The sequence below is a fragment of the Cebus imitator genome, unplaced genomic scaffold, assembly GCF_001604975.1.
Source record: "Cebus imitator isolate Cc_AM_T3 unplaced genomic scaffold, Cebus_imitator-1.0 Scaffold7, whole genome shotgun sequence".
NCBI lineage: Eukaryota > Metazoa > Chordata > Mammalia > Primates > Cebidae > Cebus > Cebus imitator.
The window spans coordinates 4,531,476-4,545,178 of NW_016107322.1; the positions used below are offsets into that span (position 1 = coordinate 4,531,476).

Sequence of the window (13,703 nt, forward strand, 5' to 3'; positions counted from 1 at the left end):
CAATGTGTGATCTCGGCTCACCGCAACCTCCTCCTCCCCCGTTCAAGTGAGCTGGGATTACAAGCACATGCCACCACACCCAGCTAATTTTGTATTCACGCCCAGCTAATTATGTATTTTTAGGAGAGGCGGGGTTTCTCCATATTGGTCAGGGTGGTCTCAAACTCCCAACCTCAGGTGATCTACCTGCCTCGGCCTCACAAAGTGCAGGGATTACAGGGGTGAGCCACCAGGACCAGCTTGGTTTGTTTTCTTAAGAAACAGAAGTTAGATGAAAGTAAGATAAAGCCATAAGGTCATTCATGTTACATAATTTTTAATTGCTTTCTGGGTTACTTTAATAACTATCTTAATAATTAATTTAATAATTATCTTCACATCCACTACTTGCTAGCCACCAAATCAACCAAATCCAAAGTTCCCAGTCTCAATTATTTCCTTTATTTAATGACGGAAAGCATCAACTCTCACCTGCTGATGACTTCTATGACAGATGAAAGGTGGAAAGAAGGGAAGGGGAGGAAATTGGCTGCAGGCAGGAGAACTACATGTGAGCGGTGGGATAAACTCCACTCCCGTACAACTGGCACAGCTGAAGCAAAGCTGACATGTGCAGGACACACAGTCCAGCCCTGCTCACTTCTATGATGCAGCTATTCTTAATCTTCACATGCTCTTCCCCCTCTATGTCCTTCCCAAGCCTACAAACATAAATTCCTGTCTAGAACACCTGTCCCCATTTATGCAACAAACATGCAGTGTGTCATATACTGGGAATACAATGTAAACACTCCCTGATCTATGAAATGTACAGCCTGGCAAGAGAAAACAGTGACAATACAGGCATGCGTGATAAGGGTTAGAACATGCTGCAGTAAGTCACAGGATGTGCCTGAAGGGCAGGGTAAAGTTCCCTCAATCGGAGGCCAATTATGAAAGCATCTCAACAAGCTGAAGAGATAACAATATAACCTAGGTTACAAGTAGTGGCTGGAGGGACATAGTGACTTAGAAATTGGATATGAGCAGGTGGGAAAATAGGAAGGGCCAAGTAAGATATTCATATTTTTGCCTGGGCATTTTGGTGGCTGAAAATGCCAATTAATGTGAGAGAGAAGAGTGTGAAACAGAATCAGCTAGAGATGCTTGTGGGAAGTCTGTAGAGACGTTAAGTGGAGGGTTTGATATGGGTAAACCTGGAAAAGGGAGACTAGCAATGGACTGGTGGCTGTAAGCAAATAAACAGTAACCGCACCCATAACCTGGGAACCCTTGGCATTTGTGGTACAAGAAGGAAACGGATCACACAAAGGGAAATGAGGAATAGCTGAAGAGCAGGAAGAAACTGTTCAATAGAGCTATTTGTGCTGAGGTTTAAGAGGCTGAAGGTGTGATGTGACCACCAGACCAACTGCAGTTTCATAGGAGTAGAAGGGGAAGAAAATTAGATTGCAAAGGATGGAAGAATTAGTGGACATGAAGGAAAATAATCAGTCAGTACCTGTAGGCCATTTTTTCCAGAAATCTGGTTAAGAAAGAAAAATAAGGCTGAGTGCCTGTAGTCCCAGCCACTTGAGAGGCTGAGGCAGAAAAGTCACCTGAGCCCACTGTACTCCAGCCTGGGCAGAGAGACGGTGACGCTGTCTCAAAAAAATTAATAATTTAAAGATAAAAAGTAAAGGAAAAGAAGAGAGAATGGTAGTGAAAATCTACAAAGAAGGTAAAATAAGCTTGTTTAAAGTTGATGGAATCCAGATATAATAGATGAGACAACAGAGTGACATCCCTGAGAAGCCAAAAGGTTCAAAGTTCAGGAATCGGCGTTAAGGAGAAATATCATGTTTTGTGGAAGAATGATGATGTGGACAAGCTTGTAGGTCTAGATGGAGGGAAGTTAAGAGAGTCTTTATCTGCTAGCATCTACCCTTTCCCCTGGGATATGCTACTGTCTTCTGGAATTAAGGCCACACTTGCAAAGCTTCACTGTCAAACTACCTGCAAATGCGAAGTTTATTTTTCACTCTCCACTTACCTGATGCCCATTCCTCTATTAACATGTGGCTTCACTCTCACCTCTACAGAACCGTCCTCCCCATGGGAACTTTCTGAATGTTCTCAACAGTCTCCCAATGCTAAAACCCACTAGCCTCACTTTTGCATCAGTCTCTAGGATACCTTCACCCTCTAGGTCTCCTGTATCCTCTATCACTCCTTCTTGCTCCCAGCTGCTTTCCCATGTACTCATTAGAAACTGGTGTTTCCTTTGGGAGGCTGAGGTGGACGGATCATGAGGTCAGGAGATTGAGACAATCCTAGCTAACATGATGAAACCCTATCTCTACTAAAAATCAGCCGAGCATGGTGACATGCACCTGCAGTCCCAGCTACTAGGGAGGCTGAGGCAGGAGAATCACTTGAATCTGAGAGGCGGAGGTTGCAGTGAGCTGACATCGAGCTACTGCACTCCAGCCTCGGTGACAGAACAAGACTGTCTCAAAAAAATTAAAAAAAAAAAAGAAGTTGATGTTTCCCCTGCCTCACGTTTCACCTTCTCTTCTAGTCCCATCTGCATTTCCTCCTTAACCTTACACAGGCACCACCTATCAGCAGTGAGTTCTCAAGTCTGTATCACCAATGTTTGTCTCTTTCCTGAAATCCAGTCCTTTGTGAAATCTTCCTACCAGATATATTTTTTATCTCCGTCTCCCTCAGGTACCTCAAATACTACCTGTTTAAACTTAAGCTCATTGTCATTCCCCAAAACCTGCTCCTTTTTATTTCCTGTAAGTTAGTGACATCATCATATACTCAAGCCAGAAATCTCTGCAACGTTTTCGTGCCACTCATTCAAGCAACCAGACATCAGGTTCCACTATATCTTCTTCAGAAAAGTTTTCCAGATCAAAGTGGAAGCCCCACACTGTCCTGCTGCGTTTCAACAGGGACTGCATATGTCTAGGTCATTCCAGAGGACGCCTGTGTTAGCTTTAGCAGCTCTACCTTCCTTGAGAGGTGCTACATGGCTACCATTCAGCAGAATGATCCTCGGTGTATAACCTCACTCCTCGACACTTTCACAGTGTCTTAGTACTGTGGGGTTAGGGTGCATAACCTGACAGACCTGCCAGCTCCCACCAAGCTCTCCGTACAGCCTTCAGATCTTTACCCATACAAAATGTGGTCAGCAGTGACATCATATAAAATATATATATATATTTTGAGATGGAGTCTTGCTCTGTCACCGAGGCTGGAGTACAGTGGCACAATCTTGGCTCTCAAAACCTCAATCTCCCAGATTCAAACAATTCTTCTGCCTCAGCCTCCTGAATAGCTGGGATTACAGATGCGCATCACCACTCCTGACTAATTTTTGTATTTTTAGTAGAGACAGGGTTTTACCATGCTGGCCAGGCTGGGAGCTGAAAATATTTTTAATTTACTAGCAACTACTTGAGAGAGTACTATGATGGATACAAGAGGTCTTGCAGGTTTAAAATCAAGATTGGCTATGGGCTAAACCATAAGAAAGGCTGACATTTAAGGGACCTATTTTAGAAGGTAGTAAAGGGCAGGTCAACAGGGTGGGAAAGAACCAAAATAGGTGTCAAGGAGCTCCAAAGAGATAAACCAATTTGGCACATGCATTACTGTAACCTTTGGCAACTGAAGCAGGAGAAAAAATAGAACAAGGTCAGAGATAAAGCAGAAGCTCAACTTCTTTAGATTAAAAACTGAGTAAGACATTACTAGTGGAATAATTACTGTAAGGATCATCTTTACTAGATGAGAAGGAAGAGAGAGATGAATTAAAGAGAGTGCTATCTTATACACAGGCCTAGTGGCAACGAAGTTGAAACTTGTAGACATGCAAAAAGGACTTGCTGAACACTAGCTGTCTGCCAGGAGCCAAAAGATCATGTAGGGACAGCAACAGTGAATACAGGCAATGGCCCTGTCCTCTGATCTAGTGCAATGAGTTAAGCTGGTAATCAATGGAGACCCCACAACAGACAGGATAAGGAGCTTGCCTGAAGGAGAGGCATCTTTTCCTCTGATGGTGGTATAATCGCAGGAATGAAATGATTAAGAGGGGCATATGGAGATGATAAAGATCACATCTTATCTTTTTTCTTTTTTAATGTAAAGTAAAGGCTACAGGTAAAACAAAATGATAAGCATCTCACTTTACTCCTCAACAACTCTCAGATAGTAAAGTCCCTATTTGTTTGTTTGTTTTTTTGCTATTTATTTTTCAGACAAAAAATGTGTATATTTATCTATATATAACACATCATTTTGAAATGTGTGCTTTATGAAATGGCTAAATCAAGGGAATGCATAAATAATATGCATTACCTCACATACTTTTTGTGGTGAGAACATTTAAAATCTACTCAGTGATTTTCAAAAATATAATACATTGATATTAACTACAGTCACCATGTTGGACAATGGATTTAATTTTGTATCCCTTGACCAACATCTACCCAATCCACCCACCTCCAACCCTCATCACCTGCCCCAGGATCCCCATTCTTGACACATAAGGCAACAGACACATAGTAAGGCTTGACCACCATCAAATAGCTAACAAGGGGTTGGGAGACCAGACTTTTTTAGTTCTATTCATCTTGGCAATGTGAAGAGCACCACCCCAAACCAAGATCCCTAAGTAATGCTGATGCTGCAGGTCCACAGGCCATGTGTCGACCCAAGCCCTGGAGAATCCTAGTATCCTCACAATGCCTCAAAGTATTCAACTAAGACTATGACATTAAGGAGTTAATAATAAAAGCCTGAGGGAGGGTGGGAGGAGAAAAAAAATAAAATAAATAGAATAAAAGGCTTGAGTATTTGGCACACAGTCAAACCAACAGTATGATCTTAATAAATGACAGATGACCAGTGGTAGTAAGAGGAAGTGGCTGCTGTAGAGGCAGAAGAGCAGTGTGATGACAGCATAGATTCAAGGGCAAATCTGTGACCTGGGCAAGTTACATAACCACTCTGTGCCTCCGTTTCTCTATTTGTACAACAGGGATAATTATAATAAATACCCTCTTGGGTTGCTTGGTATATTGAGTACATAGGTACGCAGAGCCCTTAGAACAGTATCTGGCATTTAGTAATTGATCAGGGGTTTCATTTTACTACTACTGCTACTGCCACTGCTTACTACTGCTGCTACTATGGATTACTAGTAGTATGACTCACTAGCAGGGAGGCAATAAAAATGCATCAAAAGGAGTCCCATCTGCAGCCAGATTACACCACAAAACTCTTTTAGAGCTAGAGGAGTATATATCACTGACAGTGTAATTTAAATATGAAAGTCTTTTCCTTGTTTTGCTAATGTAGGAGTCAGATCATGTTAACAGTGAACTTGAGTTCATAACAATGCATTTCTAAGTGGTCAGAAATATCTGAAGAAATAAAGCCATAAAGCCACCCATCAATTAGTTTGACCTGTTTCTTCTTTTTTTTTCTGAGACAGAACCTTGCTCTGTCACCCAGGCTGGAATACAGGGCTGCAATCTCGGCTCACTGCAACCTTCGCCTCCCGGGTTCAAGCAATTCTCTGTCTTAGCTTGCCAATTAGCTGAGATTACAGTCAAATGCCAAGACGCTCAGCTAATTTTTGTATTTTAAGTAGAGACAGGGTTTCACCATGTTGGCCAGGCTGGTCTCGAACTGCTGACCTCAAGTGATCCGCCCAACTCGGCCTCCCAAAGTGCTGGGATTACAGGCGTGGACCACCGACCCTGGCCTTTTTTTTTTTCCCTGTTTTGAGACAGGGTCTCACTCTGTCACCCAGGCTAGAGTGCAGTGTCATGATCAGGGCTCACTGTAGTTTCGACCTCCCACACTAAGGCAATCTTCCCATCTCAGCCTCCCAAGTAGCTGGGACTATGGCAAGCATCACTGCATCTTGCTAGTTGTTTTTGGGTTTTGTTTTGTTATTTTCTGTAGAAGTGGGATCTTGCCATGTGGCCCGGGCTGGTCTCAACCTCCAAAATTGCTGGGATTATCGCCACCATGCCTGGCCTCAGCTGTTTCTTAAACAGAAAAATTGGAATAGAAATAGTTGTCTTGTTTAGCTGAAGACATTGGTCCTTCGAGTAGATGTTCACTGTGCCATAGTGTATATCTTATGAGCACAATGACTCTATATATCAAAATATTATGTCTTAGGATTGTGCCTATCAAAGTGAAGCACTCCAAAAAATGAAAAATAAATCCAATTTTCTAAATATTCCCATAAAAATAGTTCCCCCACATAATTTATCTTCTTCCACTTTTCTGCTTTAGATGTGGGCTAAAACATTTTTCCCCCCAGAAAACACAAACACTGTTCTCAACTTGAATTTCAGGTTCAGCCTAGACAAAAAAAAAAAAAAAAGTGGGAATGTACCATGTAAGTGGGCTTTATGACCCTTCATCTTCTCCGGAAGCGTTACTTTCGACATTTCAGCCAGCCAAGTCTAAACGATATATATCACAAAGGTGGAGATAGTGCTATGTAGGCTCAGATAGAAGATTAGATTTGTTAATAGAATGCCGATCCCATGAGTAATGCTCACAGCTGTGGCACCCAACAATGGAATTAACATTTCAACAGGAAGCAGAGAGCCATCCCCACAGAAAGGGCCACCCGATCCCGCTTCAGAGCACTTAACAAAAAAAAAAAAAAAAATTATCCTTCCAGGGGCTACACTAAGTGTGCCTCCTAGGATCCCACCTAGGATATTTAAAAATGAATTATTTGGTTACAAAAAGCAGCAAGTGCTTAATTTGACAAACAAGATCAGTTGGTTAAAAGACTGACATGGAAACATCCGTTTTTTGAAATGGCAAAAAACGGCATGTAAATGGCATGTAAAAATGCCTCCTAATGGTCCACGCATTTTTACATGCCATTTTCCCCCCTCCCAGAGAAAGGAACAGTCGCAATTACCCTGTACAACTCAGTCCGCCTTATCTTCAAAATGAACCGACTCACTACAAACTTAAAAGCGAGGTCACTGAAATTCTCCTTTGCACTTTGCCTCGGGACTGCAGAAACCAATGCTGTATTTTGCGGGCACCCACTTTTGATTTCCCACGGTCTACTTCACAGTGTGCGTCGGGTTAGCTCTTGCCCGGGCCCGCTGCTTTCAGGAGACTAAGCACGTCGAGGCTGGCGCTTGCTCAGCGCCTCTTTCCTAGAGGTAGCCTGGCCGATCCGAGGCGCGGCGCAGCTCCTGGCCATTAAATAATGGCGTTTCAATTCAGCCTCCCCGCCTGGGAGACTCGACACCTGAAAACTCGCCGCCCAAGGCTTTTGAAATCGGGTAACGCTGGATAGAACCGACACGGAGGCTGACAAGGGAGAGGGCCAGAGTAAAGAAAGGCAAGCCCGCACCAGGGCAGAGAATTCTACGCGAGACCCGCGAGGCGCACCTGACGCGCCGCGCCCGAGCCCCCTCCGCCGCGGCTCCACCCTGCCAGGCTGGGGCGCCCGGCCCCGCAAAAGCGCCCCTGCGCAATTCTGCCCGCCCCGCCGCCGCAGCAGCAGCGCCCCCAAATCGCGCCCGCCCCCTCCCCCACGACCCATTGTTCCTGGGTGGCTGCGGGCAGCCAGCGCTCCCGGGCTGGGCGGGGGCTGAGGACCCCAAGGCCCCCACTCACCCGCGTCTCCGCACAGGAGCACGAAGAGCAGCAGGAGCGCCATGGTGGCTGCCGTCGGTGGGCGGCGGCTGCAGGTAGGCAGCTCTCGCTCCGGGTCCCAGGCTCCCCGGGCCTCGCGCGCTCCCGACTGGCTCCCGGCAGCGGCGACACCTCTGCACCCTCCGCCCCTCCTCCCCACCCCGGCTCTGCAGGTGAATTCGCGTCACTTCCGGAAGCGGCCCGGGCCGGGCGGCGAGCGCCGGCTTCTCCAGCCGCGCGGGGTTGCCTTGACAACCGAGCGCGGCGCTCCTCAGCCCCCAGGACCCTCCCGGCGCGGAGCTCTCAGCCTCGCTGCGCGCGGCGTCTGAGGGCGCGGGCGGTAGTCTCCCACGCCGCGAGCCTGCGCCGGGGTCCCGCCTCCATCCCTTAAGCTAAATCAGGGTTTTGCGCGCGGGGGTGGGGCAGCCCGTCTCCCAGATACTGAAATTGCGTTGGCGCCCTCCTTTAAGGCGAGGCGCGGGACACCCGGAGGGGCCGCCGCTAGGGCGGCTCGAGCCTCCGCCCGCCTGCACCCACCCAGCGCACCCCCGGCGCCGCCACCCGCCCCACCCCTCGTCGTCTGCCCCAGGGGCAGGGTCTCTGACCTCAGGCTCTCGGGAAGCGACCTGGACAGCCCCCTGGGGTTCGCTATCTTAATGAGTCTCGTGGGCTGACATAAAAGGCGCGAGAAGGCTTTTCACCATCTCCAGTAAGGATCGAGCCCCTCTGCTGCTGCTGATTTGGGAAATACCTGTTTTTTACCCCTTGCACATAAAGGCTGTCCTAGCCCTGAAGCTGGCTAGGAAGGACGCGTGAGTGAGCTTTGAAAGTGGGTCTTGGCCGGGAGCGGTGGCTCACGCCTGTAATCCAGCTCTGTGGGAGGCCGACCTGCAGTATCGGGTCTCCGCCAACCCTGCAGTATCATTTCTGCCTCTGGTGCCCACTACATTTGGGTTATTTTGCGGCTTGTTCTCGGCTGCTCTTCCAGATAACGTTTATTTATAACTACATACAGACTTTGGAGTGTCACGACAGTTCCGTATCAGGAGTGAATTAAAGAAGAGAAGCAGTGGGTAAGAGCTTGGGCTGCGGAGTGGGGCATTAACTGGTCACGTTTCATAGAAATAGCACCTACCGGACAGGTGCGGTGGCTCCCGCCTGTAATCCCAGCACTTTGGGAGGCCGAGGCGAGCGGATCACGAGGTCAGGAGATCCAGACCATCCTGGCTAACGAGGTGAAACCCCGTCTCTACTGAAAATACAAAAAAAAAAATTAGCCAGGCGTTGTGGCACGTGCCTCTAGTCCCAGCTACTCTGGAGGCTGAGGCAGGAGAATCGCTTGAGCCCGGGCGGCGAAGGTTGCAGTGAACCGAGGTCGCGCCACTGCACTCCAGCCTGGGCGACAGAGCAAGACTCCATTCATCCCCCCCGCCCCCCAAAAAAGAAACGGCTTCTACCTCGAGGTTGCTATGAACGTTAAATGAGATAATGCACAAAAAATGCTGGCACCCTGCCTGGCATATAGTTTTAATTAGCTTCCATTTACTGAGTTCCTGCTTACAGGTTTTCTGCTTAGGTAGTTGATCGGCTTACGTAGTCTGTCAACTTATAAGTTGACAGTAAGTCTAGATAGTAAGTTTCTGCTTACTATCTAGACTAAGCAAGAACCTGTAAGCAGAATTTAGTAAGCGGAAGCTAATAAAACTAATATTGGAAAACTTTTATGCATTGAACCAGAAAAGAGAAAGGGCAAAGAAATCAGTTATCAGGAAGACCAAAACTGCGCAACTGCAATTTAGCCTGGTGAGTTGGAATTCTTGCTGCACATTATAATTGCTTGGAGAACGTTTAAAAAATACTAGTGCCTGAGCCTTACTTCTGTGATTCTAATTTAACTTGATTTGAGTGGAATCCTGCTTTATGGCAGCTTAAATGACAGATGACCAGTAGTAGTGAGACGAAGTGGCTTTGCAAAGTGATCTAATTCTAAAGTTCTGTATGATCTGATTCTAAAGTTCTGCCAAAGCTTTTGCAACCTATTAAAAGTTCAATACAGACGGAGGACAACATGAATAACGGCTAGGGACTTCCTATTTGAGCAAACAGGAATTCTATTGGATATAATTGAGTGTAAATAATATTTTAAATTTTCACTCACCATATTATACGTAATGAAATCAAGGAGAAAACAGCAAGTATTGAAGTTATTCATCTGTTTAACACTGTTCTATAAGAACTTTTCTTAGTATTCACTGCTGCTTTAAAGTAGCACGCATTTGTTATAAAGTTAACTCTCCTTAGCACTTCCTGCAATAGAAATAAAACCCACGCTTCAGGAATTATTTCAAACACTAGAGTAAATCTTAGAAATTACTCAAAAGGTTCAAGCCAGCAACAGTGTGGCTTGAACAGTTAAAATTAAAAAAAAAAAAAAAAAAAGAAAAAAGACGTGCGTGGTGGCCCAGCACGTTGGGAGGCTGTGTTGGACAATCACCTGAGCCCAGGAGTTCCAGACCAGCCTGGGCAGCATGGCAAGACCGCATCTCTACTAAAAAAATGAACCGAATGTGGTGGCGCATGCCTGTAGTCCCAGCTACTCTGGAGGCGGAGGTGGGAGGACAAATATCCAATATTAATTTTGTTAACTTCCACTTACTATGTGCAGAAACCCCGTAAGCAGGATCTCAGAAAGAGGAGCTAATAAAGTGAGCCCAGGAGCCTGAGGTTGAGGAGAGCCATGATCATGCCCCTGCGCTCCAGCACGGGAGATAGAGCCAGACCCTGCCCAAGAAAGTAAGAAGAGCGAGAGGAGGAGGAATTACCCAAAAGGATTTTCCTGGTACTTTTTCTTATATTCGTAGCTTTTGCCTCCTTCTGTGTTAGGCATTTGCAGACCTATTAATTGCTTTCCTTGTTCTAAATACTTCTATAAGGATGAAAAAGCACGTTTTTTTATTTGTCTTCCTCACTCCTGAAAGCACATAGTAGGTTCTCAAGTGTTTCTCAAGCTGAGTCAAATGCTTATTTTCTATGGCAATATGTTAATGAAATTTAAATATCGGTGCAGTAACAAATCATTACACCTTAAATAGATCTTTTCAGAATATATCTTTTTGTTTGTTTTTTGAGACAAAATCTCATTCTGTCGCCCAGGCTGGGGTGCAGTGGAGCAATCTCTGCTCACTGCAACTTCCACCTCCCAGGTTCAGGTGATTCTCCTGCCTCCTTTTCCTGAGTAGCTGGAATTACAAGCACGTGCCGCCACGCCCGGCTAATTTTTGTATTTTTATTAGAGGCGGGGTTTCACCATTTTGGCCAGGATGGTCTCAATCTTCCTGACCTCATGATCCTCCTGCCACAGCCTCCCAAAGTGCTGGAATTATAGGTGTGAGCTACTGAGCCTGGCCCAGAGTGTACTTTTTAAAATGTAAGTTTTACAAGCTTAATTTTTTCTGCTTTTTTAGATTACTGAACACAGATTTTTTTTTTTTTTTTTTTTAGACGGAGTTTCACTCACGTTACCCAGGCTGGAGTGCAATGGCGCGATCTCGGCTCACCACAACCTCCGCCTCCTGGGTTCAGGCAATTCTCCTGCCTCAGCCTCCTGAGTAGCTGGGATTACAGGCACACACCACCATGCCCAGCTAATTTTTTGTATTTTTAGTAGAGACGGGGTTTCACCATGTTGACCAGGATGGTCTCTATCTCTTGACCTCGTGATCCACCCGCCTCGGCCTCCCAAAGTGCTGGGATTACAGGCTTGAGCCACCGCGCCCGGCCAGATTTTTTTTTTAAATGTACCTACCATTCTAAGATTTAAATAATCTTGAAAGAAACAGTCTATCTTATTTGGGGAACCATTGTTCTTTAAAAAGTTACATGAAGTCATTTTTAGACTTTGGTTTGTGACTAAATTATTTCATAAAACAGTAGGTAAAATTATGCAGTTATGTGAAATATATTAATATATTAAAGACACCCTAAAATGCGTTTGTGGTTGTTGTCAGCTTGGAAATTGTTTTCTGGAAGCTAAAATAAGATAATCTTATTTATTCTGGAACATATAAATTATTCTTTTGTGTCTTCAAACCAAGCTAAGAAATAGTGCACAGCCATTAAGTAAATGCCCTGTCTTAGTAAAAAGCACCAAGAATTTCTCATTATATAGCCTCTAAACCAGCTTAAAGGTGATGATCCCTCATCCATCAAGAAGGTAATAATTACAGATACACAAATAACTGTGCTTAATAAAGCATCCATCCTTGCAAAAATGTCTCAGCACTGATGGATTTACCAACACACCCACAGATTATTTAAATCCTACAATCCCATTCATTCAAAGGTTAATTTATACTTAAGAATTAAAGGATTTTCACCTCTTCTCAGCTTGAAATATGAAGACATGTGAATCAAGAAACTTCCTATTACATGTGACACTGTTAATTTTTATTTTTTCTGAAAAATGATAATACTATTCTTAAGAAATGAAGATTTCCTTCTAGTGTGTTCTATTTACATTACCAGGAACATTAACTTTATGGGTCAATACCATCCAAAAGTTATCTGTTTACCCCTAAGCAATGAATGTATAAATATATACCTTTTAGTTGTATGCCATGTGTATTATAAGTCAGGCTAGGTGTGATGGTTCTCCCCTGTAATCCCAGCACTTTGGGAGGCCAAGGTGGGTGGATCACTTGAGCTCAAAAGTTTGAGACTAGCCTTGGCAACATGGAGAAACCCCATCAGTACAAAAATTAGCTGGGCATAGTGGCACAAGCCTGTAGTCCCAGCTACTTGGGAGGCTGAGGTGGGAGGATTCCTTGAACCCAGGAGGTTGAGGCTGCAGTGAGCTGAGATCGTGCCACTGTACTCCAGCCTGGGTGACAAAGTGAGACCCTGTCTCAAAATAAGTAAATCAACCCTTAGCCAGTCACCTCAAATTTTTTTTTTATTTATTTTATGAGACAGAGGTCTTGCTATGTTTCCCAAGCTGGTCTTCAATTACTGGCCTCAAAGGATCCTTCTGCCTCGGCCTCCCAAGTAGCTGGGATTATAGGCATTAGTCACTGTATCGGGCCAGATTTTTTTTTTAGATTCCTAATGCAGATTCCAAAAATAAATACATAAAAGCAATACATTTATATAATACAGACAAACATTGATGATTTTATTGATGTGCTTTAAAAATATTATCCAAAGGTTAGGCGTGGTAGGTCACACTTGTAATCCCAGTGCTTTAGGAATCAGAGGCAGGAGGATTGCTTGAGCCCAGGTGTTTGAAGTTACTTTGCAGCCACCACTGCCTCCAGACTGGGCCACAAAGAGACTCTGTCTCTAAAAATATACAATAAAATGTTCTTATCCAAGAAGAATCTGTTTCTTTCAGTTGCTTACTTCTCTTTTTTTGGTCTCTTCATGCTGGTTTGGTTTCTTTCCTCCAGTGTCTGGTAATTCCTGGTTTTCTGCTCGAAGATTAAAATAGAGCAGAAAAAAAAAAAAGGATAGAAAATAGAGAAAAAAGAGTCTGTGCCTATAGTTGATGCTTTTTTATTGTGCTCTCAGATTGAGTCAAATTGGGAATGCCAATAAAATTACTTTTAGAAAGGATCGCTACTCGTCAACACTCAATGTAAACACAGGGTGGTCAGCTTTCTGGGAGGATGGCTGGAAGAGGACTGGGGGCATCAACTTTAGCAAATGAATTTTCATTTAATCCCTCTGTATACAATATAGTATTCACACCCTAGACCTCCTTTATATTCCTTCTTCCAAAGACCCTCGTTTTACTAACTCCATAAATAAGCATACAGTCTTACGCCAGAGTACACAGGCAAAGATGGGATCTCAGTGTTGAACTTTTTTTTTCTTTTTTTTTTTTTTTGAGACAAGGTCTTGCTCTGTTGCACAAGCTGGAGTGCAGTGGAGCAAACAGAGCTCACTGCAGTTTCAACCTTCTGGGCTCAAGGGATCGTCCCACCTCAGCCTTCCAGGTAGCTGGGACCACAGGCACCTAC

At 44.6% G+C, this 13,703-nt stretch overlaps 1 protein-coding gene and 1 long non-coding RNA gene across 4 annotated transcripts in view; one reads left to right on the top strand and one right to left on the bottom strand.

Annotated features, from left to right (window-relative positions):
• CXADR (CXADR Ig-like cell adhesion molecule) overlaps window positions 1-8,008 on the bottom strand; it is a 69,375-nt gene extending 61,367 nt beyond the window's left edge. For both annotated transcript variants that reach the window (XM_017539620.2, XM_017539616.2), the window contains exon 1: window positions 7,669-8,008. In XM_017539620.2, the coding sequence (XP_017395109.1) occupies window positions 7,669-7,711 (43 nt within the window). In that variant the 5' untranslated portion in view covers window positions 7,712-8,008. The remainder of the gene's footprint in view (window positions 1-7,668) is intronic.
• Window positions 8,009-8,598: 590 nt separating this feature from the next.
• Window positions 8,599-13,703, top strand: part of LOC108311993 — a 9,265-nt gene continuing 4,160 nt past the window's right edge. Inside the window, exons 1-2 of one of the 2 annotated variants that reach the window (XR_001828429.2) lie at window positions 8,599-8,759; window positions 10,352-10,525. This is a non-coding gene — a long non-coding RNA (uncharacterized LOC108311993). The remainder of the gene's footprint in view (window positions 8,760-10,351; window positions 10,526-13,703) is intronic. The other variant, XR_001828430.2, reaches the window with a different exon arrangement.